General features: G+C 45.1%; 1 protein-coding gene across 8 annotated transcripts in view; it reads right to left on the bottom strand.

The window, feature by feature from the left end:
- TBCE (tubulin folding cofactor E) overlaps window positions 1–20,977 on the bottom strand; it is a 359,490-nt gene that overhangs the window by 257,347 nt on the left and 81,166 nt on the right. For all 8 annotated transcript variants that reach the window (XR_011321965.1, XR_011321966.1, XR_011321967.1 and 5 more), the window contains one exon: window positions 20,649–20,733. Coding sequence is in view for 4 of the 8 variants with exons in the window: in XM_069769489.1 (XP_069625590.1) it covers window positions 20,649–20,733 (85 nt within the window). In the remaining 4 variants the exon portion in view is untranslated. The remainder of the gene's footprint in view (window positions 1–20,648; window positions 20,734–20,977) is intronic.

Here is a 20,977-nt window from a genome sequence, read left to right as displayed (position 1 = left end):
TATATCTGCACGCCAGGGTTAATTTTTTTTTGCCAAAATGTTGTTCTTTGGAATAAAAATAAAGAAATTGGGGGTGGCATGGGGGGTGGGGATAGAACAGTTAATATTTTAAGAAAGAATAGAGGTACAGAGAGATACATAAAATGTATGTATACGAATGCCAGAAGCCTCACCAACAAAATGGAGGATTTAGAATTTATTTTGTTGGAACATAATTATGACATGGTGGGGATATCGGAGACATGACTAGATGAGAGCCATGACTGGGCTGTTAACTTACAGGGATATAGTGTGTTCAGAAATGACTATACAGATAAGGGGGGTGGAGTTTATATGTAAAGTCATCCTTAAAACCCATCCTGAGCGATAATATATGCGAATCTAATAAAAATGTAGAGTCCTTGTGGGTGGAGATAAGGGGAAGGGGAAAAATAAGAAATTATTGATAGGCATTTCTTATAAGTCTCCAAAAATAATGGAAGCAATGAAGAATATCCTCGAAAAGCAAATACCGTATTTTTCGCTTTGTAAGACGCTCCGGATTATAAGACGCACCCCAAATTTTGAGGAGAAAAATAGGAAAAAACTTTTTTTAATAAATTGGTGGGGCGTCTTATAATCCATGCGTCTTATTACTTACCAGGGGTTGTGGCTGCGGTGGATCAGGGTCCCAGGGTCGTTGCTGGAGGCAGGAGTGGAGCATTGCTGCAGGCTGGGATGAGGGGGTCTGCAGGGGAGCTTCTGTGCTGCAGGGGGCTCCTGTGCTGCAGGCTGGGATGACGGAGTCTGCAGGGGGGCTCCGGTGCTGCAGGAGGCTCCTGTGCTGCAGGCTGGGATGAGGGGGTCTGCAGGGGGCTCCTGTGCTGCAAGCTGGGATGAGGGGGTCTGCAGGGGGGCTCCGGTGCTGCAGGGCTGTCTCCGGTGCTGCGGGGGGCTCTGGTGACATTTTGTGAAAGATCAGAGCCCCCCGGCACTTCTTCCATGCGTTCCTGTATGACTGACTCCGGGAAAATGGCCGCCGGAATCTCGAGAGATGAGATCTCAGCGCTGAAATCTCATCTCCCGAGATTCCGGCGGCCATTTTCCCGGAGTCAGTCATACAGGAACGCATGGAAGAAGTGCCAGGGGGCTCTGGCCTTTCACAAAATGTTGCCAGAGCCCCCCGCAGCACCGGAGCCTCCAGCATCACCCGAGGCAGCAGCGGTGGCGGGCGAGGTGACAGCGGTGACGGTGGCGGGCGGCGGGCCACAGCGGCGGCGGACACCCCCTCATCCCAGCCTGTAAGTGGTATATCCGCTTTGTAATACACACCCCCATATCCCCCCCCCAAATTTGGGGGAAATAAAGTGCGTCTTACAAAGCGGAAAATACGGTATATGAAGCAGCAACTCAAGGAGAAGTCATAATTACAGGGGACTTCAACTTCCCTGAAATAAATTGGGGAACAGAAACCTGTAGTTCCAGCAAAGGTAATAGTTTTTTGACAATTATGAGACACAATTACCTTTCACAACTGGTTCAGAACCCAACAAGAAGTGGGGCACTGTTAGACCTAATATTAACCAACAGACCAGATCGCATATCAAATATAAGGGTTGGGGGTCACTTGGGTAATAGTGATCACAAAATAATAAGTTTTCATGTATCCTTTAATAAGATGTGTAGTAGAGGGGTTACAAGGACACTAAACTTCAGCAGGGCAAATTTCCAACGGGTGAGATGATCTTCGTGCAATAAACTGGGACAATATCCTGAGACATAAAAGTACACAAAGAGATTGTAAGATGTTTATTAGCATCCTGAATAGAACCTGTGCACAATATACAGTACAGACCAAAAGTTTGGACACACCTCATTTAAAGATTTTTCTGCATTTTCATGACTATGAAAATTGTACATTCACACTGAAGGCATCAAAACTATGAATCAACACAAGTGGAATTATATACTTAACCCCTTCATGACCCAGCCTATTTTGACCTTAAAGACCTTGCAGTTTTTTGCAATTCTGACCAGTGTCCCTTTATGAGGTAATAACTCAGGAACGCTTCAATGGATCCTAGCGGTTCTGGGATTGTTTTTTCGTGACATATTGGGCTTCGTGTTAGTGGTAAATTTAGGTCAATAAATTCTGTGTTTATTTGTGATAAAAACGGAAATTTGGCGAAAATTTTGAAAATTTCGCAATTTTCACATTTTGAATTTTTATTCTGTTAAACCAGAGAGTTTTGTGACACAAAATAGTTAATAAATAACATTTCCCACATGTCTACTTTACATCAGCACAATTTTGGAAACAAAAATTTTTTTTGCTAGGAAGTTATAAGGGTTAAAATTTGACCAGCGATTTCTCATTTTTACAACGAAATTTACAAAACCATTTTTTTTAGGGACCACCTCACATTTGAAGTCAGTTTGAGGGGTCTATATGGCTGAAAATACCCAAAAGTGACACCATTCTAAAAACTGCACCCCTCAAGGTGCACAAAACCACATTCAAGAAGTTTATTAACCCTTCAGGTGCTTCACAGCAGCAGAAGCAACATGGAAGGAAAAAATGAACATTTAACTTTTTAGTCACAAAAATGATTTTTCAGCAACAATTTTTTTATTTTCCCAATGGTAAAAGGAGAAACTGAACAACGAAAGTTGTTGTCCAATTTGTCCTGAGTACGCTGATACCGCATATGTGGGGGGTAAACCACTGTTTTGGGCGCACGGCAGGGCTTGGAAGGGAAGGAGCGCCATTTGACTTTTTGAATGAAAAATTGGCTGCACTCTTTAGCGGACACCATGTCACGTTTGGAGAGACCCTGTGTGCCTAAACATTGGAGCTCCCCCACAAGTGACCCCATTTTGGAAACTAGACCCCCCAAGGAACTTATCTAGATGCATACTGAGCACTTTAAACCCCCAGGAGCTTCGCAAATTGATCCGTAAAAATGAAAAAGTACTTTTTTTTTTCACAAAAAAATTATTTTAGCCTCAATTTTTTCATTTTCACATGGACAACAGGATAAAATGGATCCGAAAATTTGTTGGGCAATTTCTCCTGAGTACACCGATACCTCACATGTGGGGGTAAACCACTGTTTGGGCACATGGTAAGGCTCGGAAGGGAAGGAGCGCCATTTGACTTTTTGAATGAAAAATTAGCTCCAATTGTTAGCGGACACCATGTCGCGTTTGGAGAGCCCCTGTGTGCCTAAACATTGGAGCTCCCCCACAAGTGACCCCATTTTGGAAACTAGACCCCCCAAGGAACTTATCTAGATGCATACTGAGCACTTTAAACCCCCAGGTGCTTCACAGAAGTTTATAATGCAGAGCCATGAAAATCAAAAATAATTTTTCTTTTCTCAAAAATGATTTTTTAGCCTGGAATTTCCTATTTTGCCAATGGTAATAGGAGAAATTGGACCACAAATGTTGTTGTCCAGTTTGTCCTGAGTACGCAGATACCCCATATGTGGGGGTAAACCACTGTTTGGGCGCACGGCAGGGCTCAGAAGGGAAGGCACGCCATTTGGCTTTTTAAATGGAAAATTAGCTCCAATCATTAGCGGACACCATGTCGCGTTTGGAGAGCCCCTGTGTGCCTAAACATTGGAGATCCCCCACAAATGACCCCATTTTGGAAACTAGACCCCCAAAGGAACTAAACTAGATGTGTGGTGAGCACTTTGAACCCTCAAGTGCTTCACAGAAGTATATAACGCAGAGCCATGAAAATAAAAAAAAAAATTATTTTCTCAAAAATGATTTTTTTAGCCCAGAATTTTTTATTTTCCCAAGGGTTACAGGAGAAATTGGACCCCAAAAGTTGTTGTCCAGTTTCTCCTGAGTACGCTGATACCCCATGTGTGGGGGTAAACCACTGTTTGGGCACACGTCGGGGCTCAGAAGGGAAGTAGTGACTTTTGAAATGCAGACTTTCATGGAATGGTCTGCGGACGTCTTGTTGCGTTTGCAGAGCCCCTGGTGTGCCTAAACAGTAGAAACCCCCCCCCAAGTGACCCCATTTTGGAAACTAGACCCCCCAAGGAACTTATCTAGATATGTGGTGAGCACTTTGAACCCCCAAGTGCTTCACAGACGTTTACAACGGAGAGCCGTGAAAATAAAAAATCATTTTTCTTTCCTCAAAAATGATGTTTTAGCAAGCAATTTTTTATTTTCTCAAGGGTAACAGGAGAAATTGGACCCCAATAATTGTTGCGCAGTTTGTCCTGAGTATGCTGGTAGCCCATATGTGGGGGTAAACCACTGTTTGGGCGCATGTCGGGGCTCGGAAGTGAGGGAGCACCATTTGACCTTTTGAATACAAGATTGGCTGGAATCAATGGTGGCGCCATGTTGCGTTTGGAGACCCCCTGATGTGCCTAAACAGTGGAGACCCCTCAATTCTAACTCCAACACACCCCTAACCCTTATCCCAACTGTAGCCATAACCCTAATCACAACCCTAACCCCAACACACCCCTAACCACAACACACCCCTAACCCTGACCACAAACCTAATTCCAACCCTAACCCTAAGGCTATGTGCCAACGTTGCGGATTTGTATGAGATTTTTCAGCACCATTTTTGAAAAATCCGCGGGTAAAAGGCACTGCGTTTTACCTGCGGATTTACCGCGGATTGCCAGTGTTTTTTGTGCGGATTTCACCTGCGGATTCCTATTGAGGAACAGGTGTAAAACGCTGCGGAATCCGCACAAAGAATTTACATGCTGCGGAAAATACAACGCAGCGTTTCCGCGTGGTATTTTCCGCACCATGGGCACAGCGGATTTGGTTTTCCATATGTTTACATGGTACTGTAAACCTGATGGAACTCTGCTGCGGATCCGCAGCCAAATCCGCACCGTGTGCACATAGCCTAATTCTAAAGGTATGTGCACACGCTGCGGAAAACGCTGCGGATCCGCAGCAGTTTCCATGAGTTTACAGTTCAATGTAAACCTATGGGAAACAAAAATCGCTGTACACATGCTGCAGAAAAACTGCACGGAAACGCAGCGGTTTACATTCCGCAGCATGTCACTTCTTTCTGCGGATTCCGCAGCGGTTTTACAACTGCTCCAATAGAAAATCGCAGCTGTAAAACCGCAGTGAAATGCGCAGAAAAACCGCGGTAAATCTGCGATAAATCCACAGCGGTTTAGCACTGCGGATTTATCAAATCCTCTGCGGAAAAAACATTAGTGGAACAAAAAAAAAATTCTTTATTTTTTTTTTATTGTCCCTACCTATGGGGGTGACAAAGGGGGGGGGACGGACCCCGGGAGGCTAGGTAAGTATAAGGGGGGGAGATCAGGGTACGGGGGGGGGGGGGGCGTCGGAGCATGGGGGGGTGGATCGGAACACGGGGGGGTGGATTGGAGCACGGGGGGGTGGATCGGAACATGGGGTGGGGGATTGGAGCATGGGGTGGTGGATCGGAGCACGGGGGGGATCGCTGTGCGGGGGGGATCGGAGTGCGGGGGGGTTTGATTGGAGCACGGGGGGTGTGATTGGAGCACGGGGGGAGCGGACAGGAGGACGGGGGAGCGGAGCACAGGACGAAGGGGAGCGGACCACAGATCGGGGGGCTGGGGGGGGGCGATCGGTGGGGTGGGGTGGGGTGGGTGCACATAAGTGTTTCCAGCCATGGCCGATGATATTGCAGCATCGGCCATGGCTGGATTGTAATATTTCACCAGTTTTTTAGGTGAAATATTACAAATCGCTCTGATTGGCAGTTTCACTTTCAACAGCCAATCAGAGCGATCGTAGCCACGGGGGGGTGAAGCCACCACCCCTGGGCTAAACTACCACTCCCCCTGTCCCTGCAGGCCGGGTGAAATGGGAGTTAACCCTTTCACCCGATCTGCAGGGACGCGATCTTTCTGTGACACAGCATATGCGTCACAGGTCGGATTGGCACCGACTTTCATGACGCATACGCTGTGTCACAGGTCGGGAAGGGGTTAATAAAGTGTGAAACAACTGAAATTATGTATTATATTCTAGGATCTTCAAATAAGCCACCTTTTGCTTTGATGACTGCTTTGCAAACTCTTGGCATTCTCTTGAGCTTCAAGAGGTAGTCACCGGGAATGAGCTTCCAACAATCTTGAAGGAGTTCCCAGAGATACTTAGCACTAGTTGGCCCTTTTGTCTTCACTCTGCGGTCCAGCTCACCCCAAACCATTTCGATTGGGTTCAGGTCTGGAAACTGGAGGCCAGGTCATCTGGCGTAGCACCCCATCACTCTCCTTCTTGGTCAAATAGCCCTTACACAGCCTGGAGGTGTGTTTGGGGTCATTGTCCTGTTGAAAAATAAATGATGGTCCAACTAAACGCAAACCGGATGGAATAGCATGCCACTGCAAGATGCTGTGGTAGCCATGCTGGTTCAGTATGCCTTCAATTTTGAATAAATACCCAACCGTGTCACCAGCAAAGCACCCCCACACCTCCTCCTCCATGCTTCACGGTGTGAACCAGGTGTGTAGAGTCCATCCATTCACCTTTTCTGCGTCGCACAAAGACACGGTGGTAGGAACCAAAGATCTCAAATTTGGACTCATCAGACCAAAGCACAGATTTCCACTGGTCTAATGTCTATTCCTTGTGTTCTTTAGCCCAAACAAGTCTCTTCTGCTTGTTGCCTGTCCTGAGCAGTGGTTTCCTAGCAGCTATTTTACCATGAAGGCCTGCTGCACAAAGCTCCTCTTAACAGTTGTTGTAGAGACGTGTCTGCTGCTAGAACTCTGTGTGGCACTAACCTGGTCTGTAATCTGAGCTGTTAACCTGTGATTTCTGAAGCTGGTGACTTGGATAAACTTATCCTCAGAAGCAGAGGTGACTCTTGGTCTTCCTTCCTGGGGCGGTCCTCATGTGAGCCAGTTTCTTTGTAGCACTTGATGGTTTTTGCCACTGCACTTGGGGACACTTTCAAAGTTTACCCAATTTTTCGGACTGACTGACCTTCATTTCTTAATGTAATGATGGCCACTCGTTTTCTGCTTTTTACTTGCCATAAAACAAATTCTTACAGTCTATTCAGTAAGACAATCAGCTGTGTAGCCACCAGACTTCTGATGGTCCCAACCCCATTTATAAGGCAAGAAATCCCACTTATTAAACCTGACATGGCACACCTGTGAAGTGAAAACCATTCCCGGTGACTACCTCTTGAAGCTCATCAAGAGAATGCCAAGAGTGTGCAAAGCAGTCATCAAAGCAAAAGGTGGCTACTTTGAATAACCTAGAATATAAGACATATTTTCAGTTGTTTCACACTTTTTTGTTAAGTATATAATTCCACATGTGTTAATTCATAGTTTTGATGCCTTCACTGTGAATGTACAATTTTCATAGTCATAAAAATAGAGAAAAATCTTGAAATGAGAAGGTGTGGCCAAACTTTTGCTCTGTACTGTATACCCTATGGGAATACACATACTAGAAATAGGAGGAAACCACTATGGCTAAATAGAGCTGTAAGGGGCGAAATAAGTGACAAAAAGAAAGCATTTAGAGAATTAAAGCAAGTAGGTAGTGATGAGGCATTAAATAAATACAGAAAACTAAATTTTGGTAAAAAGCAAATAAAGGCAGCAAAGCTCGAGATAGAGAGACTAATTGCTAAAGAGAGTTAAAATAAACCCAAAATATTCTTTAACTGCATAAATAGTAGGAAACTAAAAAAAATTATATTGTTGGCCCCCTTAAAAATAGTCTGGGTGAAATGATGGATGAGGATGAGGAAAAAGCCAATATGCTAAATGACTTTTTTTCAACACAACACAAGAAGATCTCATGAAGAACCACTTGATTAGTGATAAAAATTCTCCATTGAATGTCACCTGCCTAACCCAGCAGGAAGTACAGCGGTGTCTAAAAATCACTAAAGTTGACAAATCCCCGGGCCCGGATGGGATACACCCCAGAGTACTGCAGGACTTAAGTATTGTCCTTGATAGACCATTATTCTTAATCTTTAACCCCTTTCTACCATTGGACGTACTATTCCGTCCATGTGGGGTGGGCCCTACGTCCCATGGACGGAATAGTACGTCCAGCGGGATCAGCCGCGCTCACGGGGGAGCACGGCCAATCGCGGCCGGGTGTCAGCTGACTATTGCAGCTGACATCCGGCACTCTGTGCCAGGAGCGGTCCCGGGCCGCTCCTGGCACATTAACCCCTGGAACGCTGCGATCAAAGATGATCGCAGCGTTCCGAAGGCATAGGGAAGCATCGTGCAGGGAGGGGGCGGCCTGCGTGATTCCCCAAGACCCTCGGAGCAACGCGTTGTGATTGCTTTGCTCCGAGGGTCTCCTACCTCCTTCTCCCTGCAGGCCCCGGATCCAAAATGGCCACTGGGCTGCTTCCGGGTCCTGCAGGGAGGTGGCTTACAAGCGCCTGCTCAGAGCAGGCACCTGTAAGCCTGGAGCACTGCCTGTTAGATCGCTGATTTGACACAGTGCTGTGCAAAGTTTAGCTCCTAGTGGTTATAGTGGCTGACAGATCTACCGATGGAAGTTAGCAATATATACTCCTTATTTTTCTAGCCCAAATCGGTGGCCCAATATCTTACTATAATAGAACAAAGAACCTCATGTCTTCAGAGGGATATCAGACCAGTTTCAGCTGGAGGGAGATTTGTGCAGCTACAAGCGCAATAAAAATTCTTGCGAGGGGCCATGAGGGATTTGGGATCCACGTACACACATCTCTGCCAGCATAAACACAGAGAGAAGGGGGGGGGGGTCAGAGCCCACAATGATGTGCTAGCAGGGACAACTAAGAATCATATTATACATTATCACAGTAATTTTCTAATACTTTCTCTTTCCAGAGAAACACCAAGTTTGCACGCCATTTCTCAATTAAGAGCTGTAAGAGCTGGTCGTGTAAATAGTGATTATGGTACACCATTTTTCACAACAGGCTATCTTTTAAACATATATGCTGTCATTGTTACAGTAACTTTGTAACGTACAAAATATCTTGTAACTGATGTTTGAGATGCTCTTTCCTCCTCCTTCGCACAATGGGAAGTGCTGCGCACTGGTTTCTTGGTGTCACTGATCTTTCTCAGTCACAGCTTTGAAAACTTCTAGTTGTAAATGTATTTTTAGATTGGAAGCTCTCGTAGGAACATTTTTGTCACTGCCTGAGTATGCACTGATTTGGGGCTCACAGCATTTGTTTTCACCTGTCCTACACTGACGCACAAAGTATTTTTTTTTTATCTTGAGTTAATGTGAAATGCTCAAATACAGCTGAATTTATAGGAAACTTCCTAGTCATTTTGAAGTCAAATAATTCATATAATAATAATAGGCGCTCTCAAAATACTTTGTCCTATGAAAAATTAAGGTATATTGGGTGTATTGTAATTCCAGCAAGAATAGGGAATAATGTATAATTTTGCATAGAAATAAAAAACTTTGCATAAATCAATAGTACAGATAATGACAAAAATTGTAATATATGTTATTAGATACCTTTACTCTGAACTTTCAGTCTCGGGCGTTTCTCAGGCTACAGGTCAGTAAGTGTTTCACATCATGAGGCTTCACAGTCTATGAAGTGGGGAAGGAGCAAGTAACTTGAAGAACACAGAGCAAACATACACTGGACTATTGATTTATGCACAGTTTATTGAAAGTTTAACCCCTTCACCCCGAAGCTTTTTTCGGTTTTGCGTTTTTCGCTACCCTTCTTTGCAGAGCCATAACGTCAATATGGCCATGTGAGGGCTAATTTTTTGCGGGTCAAGTTGTACTGTTGAACGACAACACCATTAGATTTAGTTAATATCATGTACACGAAAACGGGAAAAAAATTCCTAGCGCGGTGAAATTTAAAAAAAAAAAAAAGTGCAATCCCACACTTGTTTTTTGTTTGGCTTTTTTGCTAGGTTCACTAAATGCAAAACTGACCTACCATTATGATTCTCCAGGTCATTACGAGTTCACAGAAACCAAACATGTCTAAGTTCTTTTTTATCTAAAAAGGTGGGGAAAAAATTCCAACATTTAAAAAAAAAAAAAAAAAAATGCGCATTTTTCCGATACCTGTAGCGTCTCCATTTTTGTGATCTCGGGTTGGGTCAGGGTTTATTTTTTGCGCGCCAAGTTGATGTTTTTAATTATATCACTTTTTGTGCAGATACGTTCTTTTGATCGCCCGTTCGCTGAATCGCTGAATTTTAATGCAATGTTGAGGTGACCAAAAAACGTAATTCTGGTGTTCTAATTTTCTCGCTACACCGTTTAGCGATCAGGTTAATCCTTTTTTTTATTGATCGGGCGATTCTGAAAGCGGTGATACCAAATATGTGTAGGTTTGAATTTTTTTATTGATTTATTTTGAATGGGGCGAAAGGGGGACAATGTAAACTTTTATGTTTATTTTTTTCCAAGAATTTTAAAATCATTTTTATTTAACTTTTGGCATGCTTGAATAGCCTCCATGGGAGGCCAGAAGCTGCCATAGCTCGATCGGCTCTGCTACATAGAGGCGATGCTCAGATCGCCTCTGTGTAGCAGAAATACTGCATTGGTATGAGCGCCGACCACAGGGTGGCGCTCAAAGCAATCTGGCATCAACAACCATAGAGGATGGATGTACTATCCTGTCCGATGTCAGTAAGGGGTTAAATATGCTTTAAGACGTACTTGCCTTAATTCTGTTTTCTGTTCACACTAGCAGTTCTTGAGATGAGTGCAGGGCTGCAGGCATCCATATTACCAATGCCTTTTGCTCTGATCTGTAGAAGAGGAGCTTTACTACTGAGCAAGTACATAAAGTGCAGCACAGATTCATCTCAACTGAAAGCAGAGATACTTAGATCAGGAATAGAACAGATATTTATAGGAAATTTCATAACTTTCCTCAATTCTTATGAAAAAATATTCAGCACATAATTCATTAAAATAATGTACTAAATTTATTACATATTTTAGGAGTCAGAGTAGGTCCATTTTATACCGACTCCAAAAAAATAGACACAGACTCCACAGCCTGCTACGAATTGGCCCAAAGAAAATTTGCGCTTGCATCAGGTGCAGGTGTAAAGGGTAACCAGGGTGATGATCTTTAAGCTCAAACATTATGAAATACAGAGAAGGCAAAGAGTTAAGAAAGAAAAGAGGTAGCTGGTGCAAGCAAAGAGATAGCAAGAGTTGCTGGTTCACTGCAAGAGGTGGTTCCTGGCCAACAAACAGCCTACTCTGCCCTGGAGCTCTGCTGAGAGTGTGTGTACTGAGGCCAGGTGAGCAAAGGACAGACGGCAACTGTGGAGAAGCCGGCAGCAAAGTAAACCGGAAAGACAGCAGGCATCTATGGAAGAACGGTCTGATAACAATGTGATGTGGCTAACAATGGATGTGAGACAGGGAAGGGAAGTGGTGCCATCTAGTGATGAGCGAGTATAGTCGTTGCTCGGGTTTTCTCCGAGTATTTCGGTGGCATTTTAGCTATATGAGCATCTCAGGAAACACATCTATGTGCTGATGTCTACGGGCCTCCTCTCCATCATGGGACCAGTCATACCCTCTGCGACCATTACGCCGCTATCTAAGATGATGCCCAATCATCACTCGGCAGCATGTAAACCTATTTGAACGGCATGATCTTCCCTTCTACGATGGTTCGTAGTTAATGCTCCACAGCATCTGTACCTAGCTGAACATCGTGATCATTCTGTTCAACCAGGTTCAGAAGCTGCAGAGCACTGACTGGGCAGCATCACAGGGGAAGAACTAAACTGGGAAATCACACCGTTTATCCAAGATCAAATGCTCCCAAACAGTGACTGGCCAGCTTCATAGAGAGGATGACTACACAACCCCAGAGAAAACGCTTGAGAAATGCTCTCTTTGACCACAAGCATACTTGAATGCGATGAATATTTCATTGCAAGGAAGGTAGAAGTATAAAGCGGATATTGTACTTAAAGGGACACTGTCACCCCCTCCAGCCGTTATAAACTAAAAGAGCCACCTTGTGCAGCAGTAATGCTGCATTCTAACAAGGTGGCTCTTTTAGTTTTGTGTTCAGGTATTACTAAAATAAAGTGCTTTGAAACTTTGCAAAAATACCTGTCTTTGTCCACGGAGGCGGGTCCTCAATCCCCAGCTTGAACGGTACTCTGCCGTCACTCACATCTTCAGGGGCTTTCGGCGTCGCCCCCTCCGCGCTGTTTTCTCTTCAAATCCGGCACGTGCGCTGTGTAAATCTTTGTGGGGCAGGCGCAGTAAGCTCTGGCGGTCTAACGTCCCAAGCCAGGCTTGGAGACTGCGCCTGTGCTGGCAGTGCGGCCACCCACCTCGGGAATCCCTGCCCCGCACTGTGTTATGCATTATGCACAGTGCGGGGCTAGGATTCCTGGGCATGCGCACCGCGTGTGTCAGACTGTCACCCAGGTCCCCCGCCTTACAGCCTCTGTCTATTCAGCTGATCGTGCCTCCTCCTCCTCATAGCAATCACCGGGACGATCAGCCGAATAGACAGAGGCTGTAAGGCGGGGGACATGGGTGACAGTCTGACACACGCAGTGCACATGCCCAGGAATCCTAGCCCCGCACTATGCATAATGCATAACACAGTGCAGGGCAGGGATTACCGAGGTGGGTGGCCGCACTGCCAGCACAGGCGCAGTCTCCAAGCCTGGCTGGGACGTCTGTTATGACCTGGTGGTTAGGAGCACCCGGAATGACCTGATAGTTAAACCTCATACAGGACGAGCTCTGGGATGTGGGAGCTCTGCTGACCGCAAGCCCTAATCCTATGACACACACTAGAAATAGCCGTGGAGCGCTCCTGACCAGACCTAGGCGCCTCGTCACAGCCTAAGAACTATCTAGCCCTAGAGATAGAAAATAAAGCCTACCTTGCCTCAGAGAAATTCCCCAAAGGTAAAGGAAGCCCCCCACATACAGTGGGGCAAAAAAGTATTTAGTCAGTCAGCAATAGTGCAAGTTCCACCACTTAAAAAGATGAGAGGCGTCTGTAATTTACATCATAGGTAGACCTCAACTATGGGAGACAAACTGAGAAAAAAAAATCCAGAAAATCACATTGTCTGTTTTTTTACCAATTTATTTGCATATTATGGTGGAAAATAAGTATTTGGTCAGAAACAAAATTTCATCTCAATACTTTGTAATATATCCTTTGTTGGCAATGACAGAGGTCAAACGTTTTCTGTAAGTCTTCACAAGGTTGCCACACACTGTTGTTGGTATGTTGGCCCATTCCTCCATGCAGATCTCCTCTAGAGCAGTGATGTTTTTGGCTTTTCGCTTGGCAACACGGACTTTCAACTCCCTCCAAAGGTTTTCTATAGGGTTGAGATCTGGAGACTGGCTAGGCCACTCCAGGACCTTGAAATGCTTCTTACGAAGCCACTCCTTCATTGCCCTGGCGGTGTGCTTTGGATCATTGTCATGTTGAAAGACCCAGCCACATTTCATCTTCAATGCCCTTGCTGATGGAAGGAGGTTTGCACTCAAAATCTCACGATACATGGCCCCATTCATTCTTTCATGTACCCGGATCAGTCATCCTGACCCCTTTGCAGAGAAACAGCCCCAAAGCATGATGTTTCCACCACCATGCTTTACAGTAGGTATGGTGTTTGATGGATGTAACTCAGTATTCTTTTTCCTCCAAACACGACAAGTGGTGTTTCTACCAAACAGTTCCAGTTTGGTTTCATCAGACCATAGGACATTCTCCCAAAGCTCCTCTGGATCATCCAAATGCTCTCTAGCAAACTTCAGACAGGCCCGGACATGTACTGGCTTAAGCAGTGGGACACGTCTAGCACTGTAGGATCTGAGTCCATGGTGGCGTAGTGTGTTACTTATGGTAGGCCTTGTTACATTGGTCCCAGCTCTCTGCAGTTCATTCACTAGGTCCCCCCGCGTGGTTCTGGGATTTTTGCTCACCGTTCTTGTGATCATTCTGACCCCACGGGGTGGGATTTTGTGTGGAGCCCCAGATCGAGGGAGATTATCAGTGGTCTTGTATGTCTTCCATTTTCTAATTATTGCTCCCACTGTTGATTTCTTAACTCCAAGCTGGTTGGCTACTGCAGATTCAGTCTTCCCAGACTGGTGCAGGACTACAATTTTGTTTCTGGTGTCCTTTGACAGCTCTTTGGTCTTCACCATAGTGGAGTTTGGAGTCAGACTGTTTGAGGGTGTGCACAGGTGTCTTTTTATACTGATAACAAGTTTAAACAGGTGCCATTACTACAGGTAATGAGTGGAGGAAAGAGGAGACTCTTAAAGAAGAAGTTACAGGTCTGTGAGAGCCAGAAATCTTGATTGTTTGTTTCTGACCAAATACTTATTTTCCACCATAATATGCAAATAAATTGTTAAAAAAACAGACAATGTGATTTTCTGGATTTTTTTTCTCAGTTTGTCTCCCATAGTTGAGGTCTACCTATGATGTAAATTACAGACACCTCTCATCTTTTTAAGTGGTGGAACTTGCACTATTGCTGACTGACTAAATACTTTTTTGCCCCACTGTATATTGACTGTGAGTAAAGATGAAAGTCACAAACGCAGAAATGAAACAGGTTTCAGCAAAGGGAGGCCAGACTTACTAAATAGACAGAGGATAGGAAAGGTAACTTTGCGATCAGCACAAAAACCTACAAAAGACCACACAGAGTGTGCAAAAAAGACCTCCGCACCGACTCACGGTGCGGAGGGGCCACTCTGCATCCCAGAGCTACCAGCTAGCAAGACAAAATCATGAAAACCAGCTGGACAAGAAAACCGTGAACAAATAATGACCATCAGGAACTTAGCTTCTGCAGGAGAGGGCAGGTAACCAAAGAGATCCAGGAGCGAACTGAACCAATGCAAAAACATTGACAGCTGGCATGGAGTAACGATCTGAGAGGAGTTAAATAGAGCAGTCAACCAAAGGATAAACCACGTCACCTGTGTAAGGAACCTCAGAAGCAGCAGCTTCACTCACAGCCACCAGAGGGAGCCCATAGACAGAACTCGCCGAAGTACCATTCACGACCACAGGAGGGAGTTCGACAACAGAATTCACAACAGTACCCCCCCCCCCTTGAGGAGGGGTCACCGAACCCTCACCAGAGCCCCCAGGCCGATCAGGATGAGCCAAATGAAAGGCACGAACAAGATCGGCAGCATGAACATCAGAGGCAAAAACCCAGGAATTATCTTCCTGACCATAACCCTTCCACTTGACCAGGTACTGGAGTTTCCGTCTCGAAACACGAGAATCCAAAATCTTCTCCACCACATACTCCAACTCCCCCTCGACCAACACCGGGGCAGGAGGATCAACGGAGGGAACCATAGGCGCCACGTATCTCTGCAACAACGACCTATGGAACACATTATGGATGGCAAAAGAAGCTGGAAGATCCAAACGAAATGACACAGGATTAAGAACGTCAGAAAACTTATATGGTCCAATGAAACGAGGCTTAAACTTAGGAAAGGAAACCTTCATAGGAACGTGACGAGATGACAACCAAACCAAATCCCCAACACGAAGTTGGGGACCAACACAACGCCGGCGGTTAGCGAAACGTTGAGCCTTCTCCTGGGACAATGTCAAATTATCCACCACATGAGTCCAAATCTGCTGCAACCTGTCCACCACCGCATCCACACCAGGACAGTCCGAAGGCTCAACCTGCCCTGAAGAGAAACGAGGATAGAAACCAGAATTACAGAAAAAAGGAGAAACTAAAGTAGCCGAGCTGGCCCGATTATTAAGGGCAAACTCAGCCAAAGGCAAGAAAGACACCCAATCATCCTGATCAGCAGAAACAAAGCATCTCAGATATGTCTCCAAAGTCTGATTAGTTCGTTCGGTTTGGCCATTAGTCGGAGGATGGAAAGCCGAAGAAAAAGACAAATCAATGCCCATCTTAGCGCAAAAGGACCGCCAAAACCTCGAAACAAACTGGGAACCTCTGTCCGAGACGATGTTCTCTGGAATGCCATGCAAACGAACCACATGCTGGAAAAACAATGGCACCATCAGAGGAGGAAGGCAGTTTAGATAAGGGTACCAAATGGACCATCTTAGAGAAGCGATCACAAACCACCCAAATGACCGACATCTTTTGAGAAACAGGGAGATCAGAAATAAAATCCATGGAAATATGCGTCCAGGGCCTCTTCGGGATCGGCAAGGGCAAAAGCAACCCACTGGCACGAGAACAGCAGGGCTTAGCCCGAGCACAAATCCCACAGGACTGCACAAAAGAACACACATCCCGTGACAAAGAAGGCCACCAAAAGGATCTAGCCACCAAATCTCTGGTACCAAAGATTCCAGGATGACCAGCCAATACTGAACAATGAATCTCCGAGATAACTCTACTAGTCCATCTATCAGGGACAAACAGTTTCTCCGTAGGACAACGGTCAGGTCTATCAGCCTGAAACTTTTGCAGCACACGCCGCAAATCAGTGGAAATGGCAGACAAAATTACCCCTTCTTTAAGAATACCCGCCGGCTCCGGAACACCCGGAGAGTCAGGCACAAAACTCCTTGACAGGGCGTCAGCCTTCACATTTTTAGATCCTGGAAGGTATGAAGCCACAAAATCAAAACGGGAGAAAAAGAGAGACCATTGAGCCTGTCTAGGATTCAACCGTTTAACAGACTCGAGATAAGTCAAATTCTTGTGATCCGTCAAGACCACCACGCGATGTTTAGCTCCTTCAAGCCAATGTCGCCACTCCTCGAATGCCCACTTCATGGCCAACAACTCCCGATTGCCCACATCATAATTGCGCTCAGCAGGCGAGAATTTTCTAGAAAAGAAGGCACAGGGTTTCATCACCGAGCCATCAGAACTTCTTTGCGACAAAACAGCCCCTGCTCCAATTTCAGAAGCATCAACCTCCACCTGAAAAGGGAGCGAAACATCTGGCTGGCACAACACAGGTGCAGAAGCAAAACGACGCTTCAACTCCTGAAAAGCCTCTACAGCCGCAGAGGACCAATTGACCACATCAGCACCTTTCTTGGTCAAATCAGTCAACGGCTTAGCAACACTGGAAAAGTTAGCGATGAAGCGACGATAAAAATTAGCAAAGCCCAGGAACTTCTGCAAGCTCTTCACAGATGTCGGCTGAGTCTAATCGTAAATGGCCTGAACTTTAACAGGGTCCATCTCGATAGTAGAAGGGGAAAAAATGAAACCCAAAAATGAAACCTTCTGAACTCCAAAGAGACACTTTGACCCCTTCACAAACAAGGAATTCGCACGAAGGACCTGGAACACCATTCTGACCTGCTTCACATGAGATTCCCAATCGTCCGAAAAGACCAAAATGTCATCCAAATATACAATCATGAATCTATCCAGGTACTCTCGGAAGATGTCATGCATAAAGGACTGAAATACTGATGGAGCATTAGAAAGCCCGAATGGCATAACCAGGTACTCAAAATGGCCCTCGGGCGTATTGAATGCCGTCTTCCATTCATCACCCTGTTTAATTCGCACAAGATTATATGCACCACAAAGATCTATCTTGGTGAACCAGCTAGCCTCCTTAATCCGAGCAAACAAATCAGACAGCAGCGGCAAAGGATACTGATATTTGACTGTGATCTTATTAAGAAGGCGGTAATCAATATAAGATCTCAAAGAACCATCCTTCTTGGCCACAAAAAAGAACCCTGCTCCCAATGGTGACGACGATGGAGAAGGGTCATATTCGTCCAAGGATTACTTTATATAACTCCGCATAGCGGCGTGCTCTGGCACAGATAAATTAAACAGACGGCCCTTAGGAAACTTACTACCAGGAATCAAATTAATAGCACAGTCGCAATCCCTATGAGGAGGTAGGGCACCAGATTTGGGCTCTTCAAATACATCCCGGTAATCTGATAAAAACTCAGGGACTTCAGAAGGAGTGGAAGGTGAAATTGAGAGCAATGGAACATCACCATGTACCCCCTGACAACCCCAGCTGGACACAGACATAGATTTCCAATCCAACACTGGATTATGGACCTGTAGCCATGGCAACCCCAAAACGACCACATCATGCAGATTATGCAACACCAAAAAGCGAATATCCTCCTGATGTGCAGGAGCCATGCACATGGTCAATTGAGTCCAGTACTGAGGCTTATTCTTGGCCAAAGGCGTAGCATCAATTCCGCTCAATGGAATAGGATACTGCAAGGGCTCCAAGAAAAAACCACAGCGCCTTGCAAACTCCAAATCCATCAAATTCAGGGCAGCGCCTGAATCCACCAATGGCATTACAGAATAGGACGACAGAGAGCAAATCAGAGTAACGGACAAAAGAAATTTAGACTGTACCGTACCAATGGTGGCAGACCTAGCGAACCGCTTAGTGCGCTTAGGACAATCGGAGATAGCATGAGTGGATTCACCACAGTAAAAACACAGCCCATTCCGACGTCTGTGTTCTTGCCGTTCAGTTCTGGTCAAAGTCCTATCACACTGCATAGGCTCAGGCCTATGCTCAGAGAATACCGCCAGATGGTGCACAGCTTTGCGCTCACGCATGCGCCGATCGATCTGAATGGCCAAAGACAGACTCATTCAGACCAGCAGGCGTGGGAAATCCCACCATGGCATCCTTAAGGGCTTCAGAAAGACCCTTTCTGAAAATTGCCGCCAGGGCACATTCATTCCACTGAGTAAGCACAGACCACTTTCTGAACTTCTGACAGTACACCTCCGCTTCATCCTGACCCTGACACAAAGCCAGCAAGATTTTCTCTGCCTGATCCACTGAATTTGGTTCATCATAAAGCAATCCAAGCGCCAGAAAAAACGCATCAACATCACGCAATGCCGGATCTCCTGGCGCAAGGGAAAATGCCCAGTCTTGAGGGTCACCACACAACAAAGAAATAATGATTTTTACCTGTTGAACGGGGTCACCAGAGGAGCGGGGTTTCAAAGCTAGAAACAGTTTACAATTATTTTTGAAATTCAAGAACCTAGATCTATCCCCAAAAAATAAGTCAGGAATAGGAATTTTAGGCTCTAACATAGGATTCTGAACCACAAAATCTTGAATGTTTTGTACCCTTGCAGAGAGATGATCCATACAAGAGGACAGACCTTGAATGTCCATATCTACACCTGTGTCCTGAACCACCCAAAGGTCTAGGGGAAAAGAAAGACAACACAGTGCAAAGAAAAAAAATGGTCTCAGAAGTTCTCTTATCCCTCTATTGAGATGCATTAATACTTTGGGCCAGCTGTACTGTTATGACCTGGTGGTTAGGAGCACCCGGAATGACCTGATAGTTAAACCTCATACAGGACGAGCTCTGGGATGTGGGAGCTCTGCTGACCGCAAGCCCTAATCCTATGACACACACTAGAAATAGCCGTGGAGCGCTCCTGACCAGACCTAGGTGCCTCGTCACAGCCTAAGAACTATCTAGCCCTAGAGATAGAAAATAAAGCCTACCTTGCCTCAGAGAAATTCCCCAAAGGTAAAGGAAGCCCCCCACATATATTGATTGTGAGTAAAGATGAAAGTCACAAACGCGAAATGAAACAGGTTTCAGCAAAGGGAGGCCAGACTTACTAAATAGACAGAGGATAGGAAAGGTAACTTTGCGATCAGCACAAAAACCTACAAAAGTGTGCAAAAAAGACCTCCGCACCGACTCACGGTGCGGAGGGGCCACTCTGCATCCCAGAGCTACCAGCTAGCAAGACAAAATCATGAAAACCAGCTGGACAAGAAAACAGTGAACAAATAATGACTATCAGGAACTTAGCTTCTGCAGGAGAAGGCAGGTAACCAGAGAGATCCAGGAGCGAACTGAACCAATGCAAAAACATTGACAGCTGGCATGGAGTAACGATCTGAGAGGAGTTAAATAGAGCAGTCAACCAAAGGATAAACCACGTCACCTGTGTAAGGAACCTTAGAAGCAGCAGCTTCACTCACAGCCACCAGAGGGAGCCCATAGACAGAACTCGCCGAAGTACCATTCACGACCACAGGAGGGAGTTCGACAACAGAATTCACAACAGACGTCAGACCGCCAGAGCTTACTGTGCCTGCCCCACAAAGATTTACACAGTGCAGGCGCCGGATTTTAAGAGAAAACAGTGCGGAGGGGGCGGCGCCGAAAGCCCCTGAAGATGTGAGTGACGGCAGAGTACCGTTCAAGCTGGGGATTGAGGGCCCGCCTCCGTGGACAAAGATAGGTATTTTTGCAAAGTTTCAAAGCGCTTTATTTTAGTAATACCTGAACACAAAACTAAAAGAGCCACCTTGTTAGAATGCAGCATTACTGCTGCACAAGGTGGCTCTTTTAGTTTATAACGGCTGGAGGGGGTGACAGTGGCCCTTTAAATATTAATATTCATATAGGTGAGAAATATAAGCTGTTTTCTAAACTAATGAGCTCTAAACTTATGAGAAGTAAAATTGCAATTGTCTACCCAGTGAAAACCAACATCAGCCAAATTTCCTGCAGAAGGGTTAAACAACACTAGTAATTAAACTATAAGAAATACGTGAATATAAATAGCTGAAAAACTGTAAAGAACATAGTAAGAAGCACAGAAAAAAAAGGAGAACCCCAAAAAGTAATAATTTATCTTTCCAATTACCTGCATGTAAAGTATCTTGTTCCTTCGTGTGAGCCATCATGTTTTCCTCTTAAAGGGTTGTCCCATTCTACTCCGAGCCACAAGCCTAAATATAAAGTACAGCAATATCTCAATCGATATAAGACAGTTTTCAAACTACTTTCATTTAGTTTTAGGATTACGTTTGGTTCCTCAAATTATAACTGAACGTTTATGGTGTGATTGCCTTTTGTGAAATATACTTACGGTAGATTTATTATATTACAAATAATTGTATAAATAGGATCATTTTTCCTTCTTGAAGTTTGCTGTAGTTTAAGATTTTTTTTTTTATCATGTTGAATCAATAA

This window comes from Ranitomeya imitator, chromosome 5 (assembly GCF_032444005.1).
Source record: "Ranitomeya imitator isolate aRanImi1 chromosome 5, aRanImi1.pri, whole genome shotgun sequence".
In the NCBI taxonomy this organism is placed as follows: Eukaryota; Metazoa; Chordata; class Amphibia; order Anura; family Dendrobatidae; genus Ranitomeya; species Ranitomeya imitator.
This window is presented reverse-complemented; position numbering and strand designations above follow the sequence as displayed.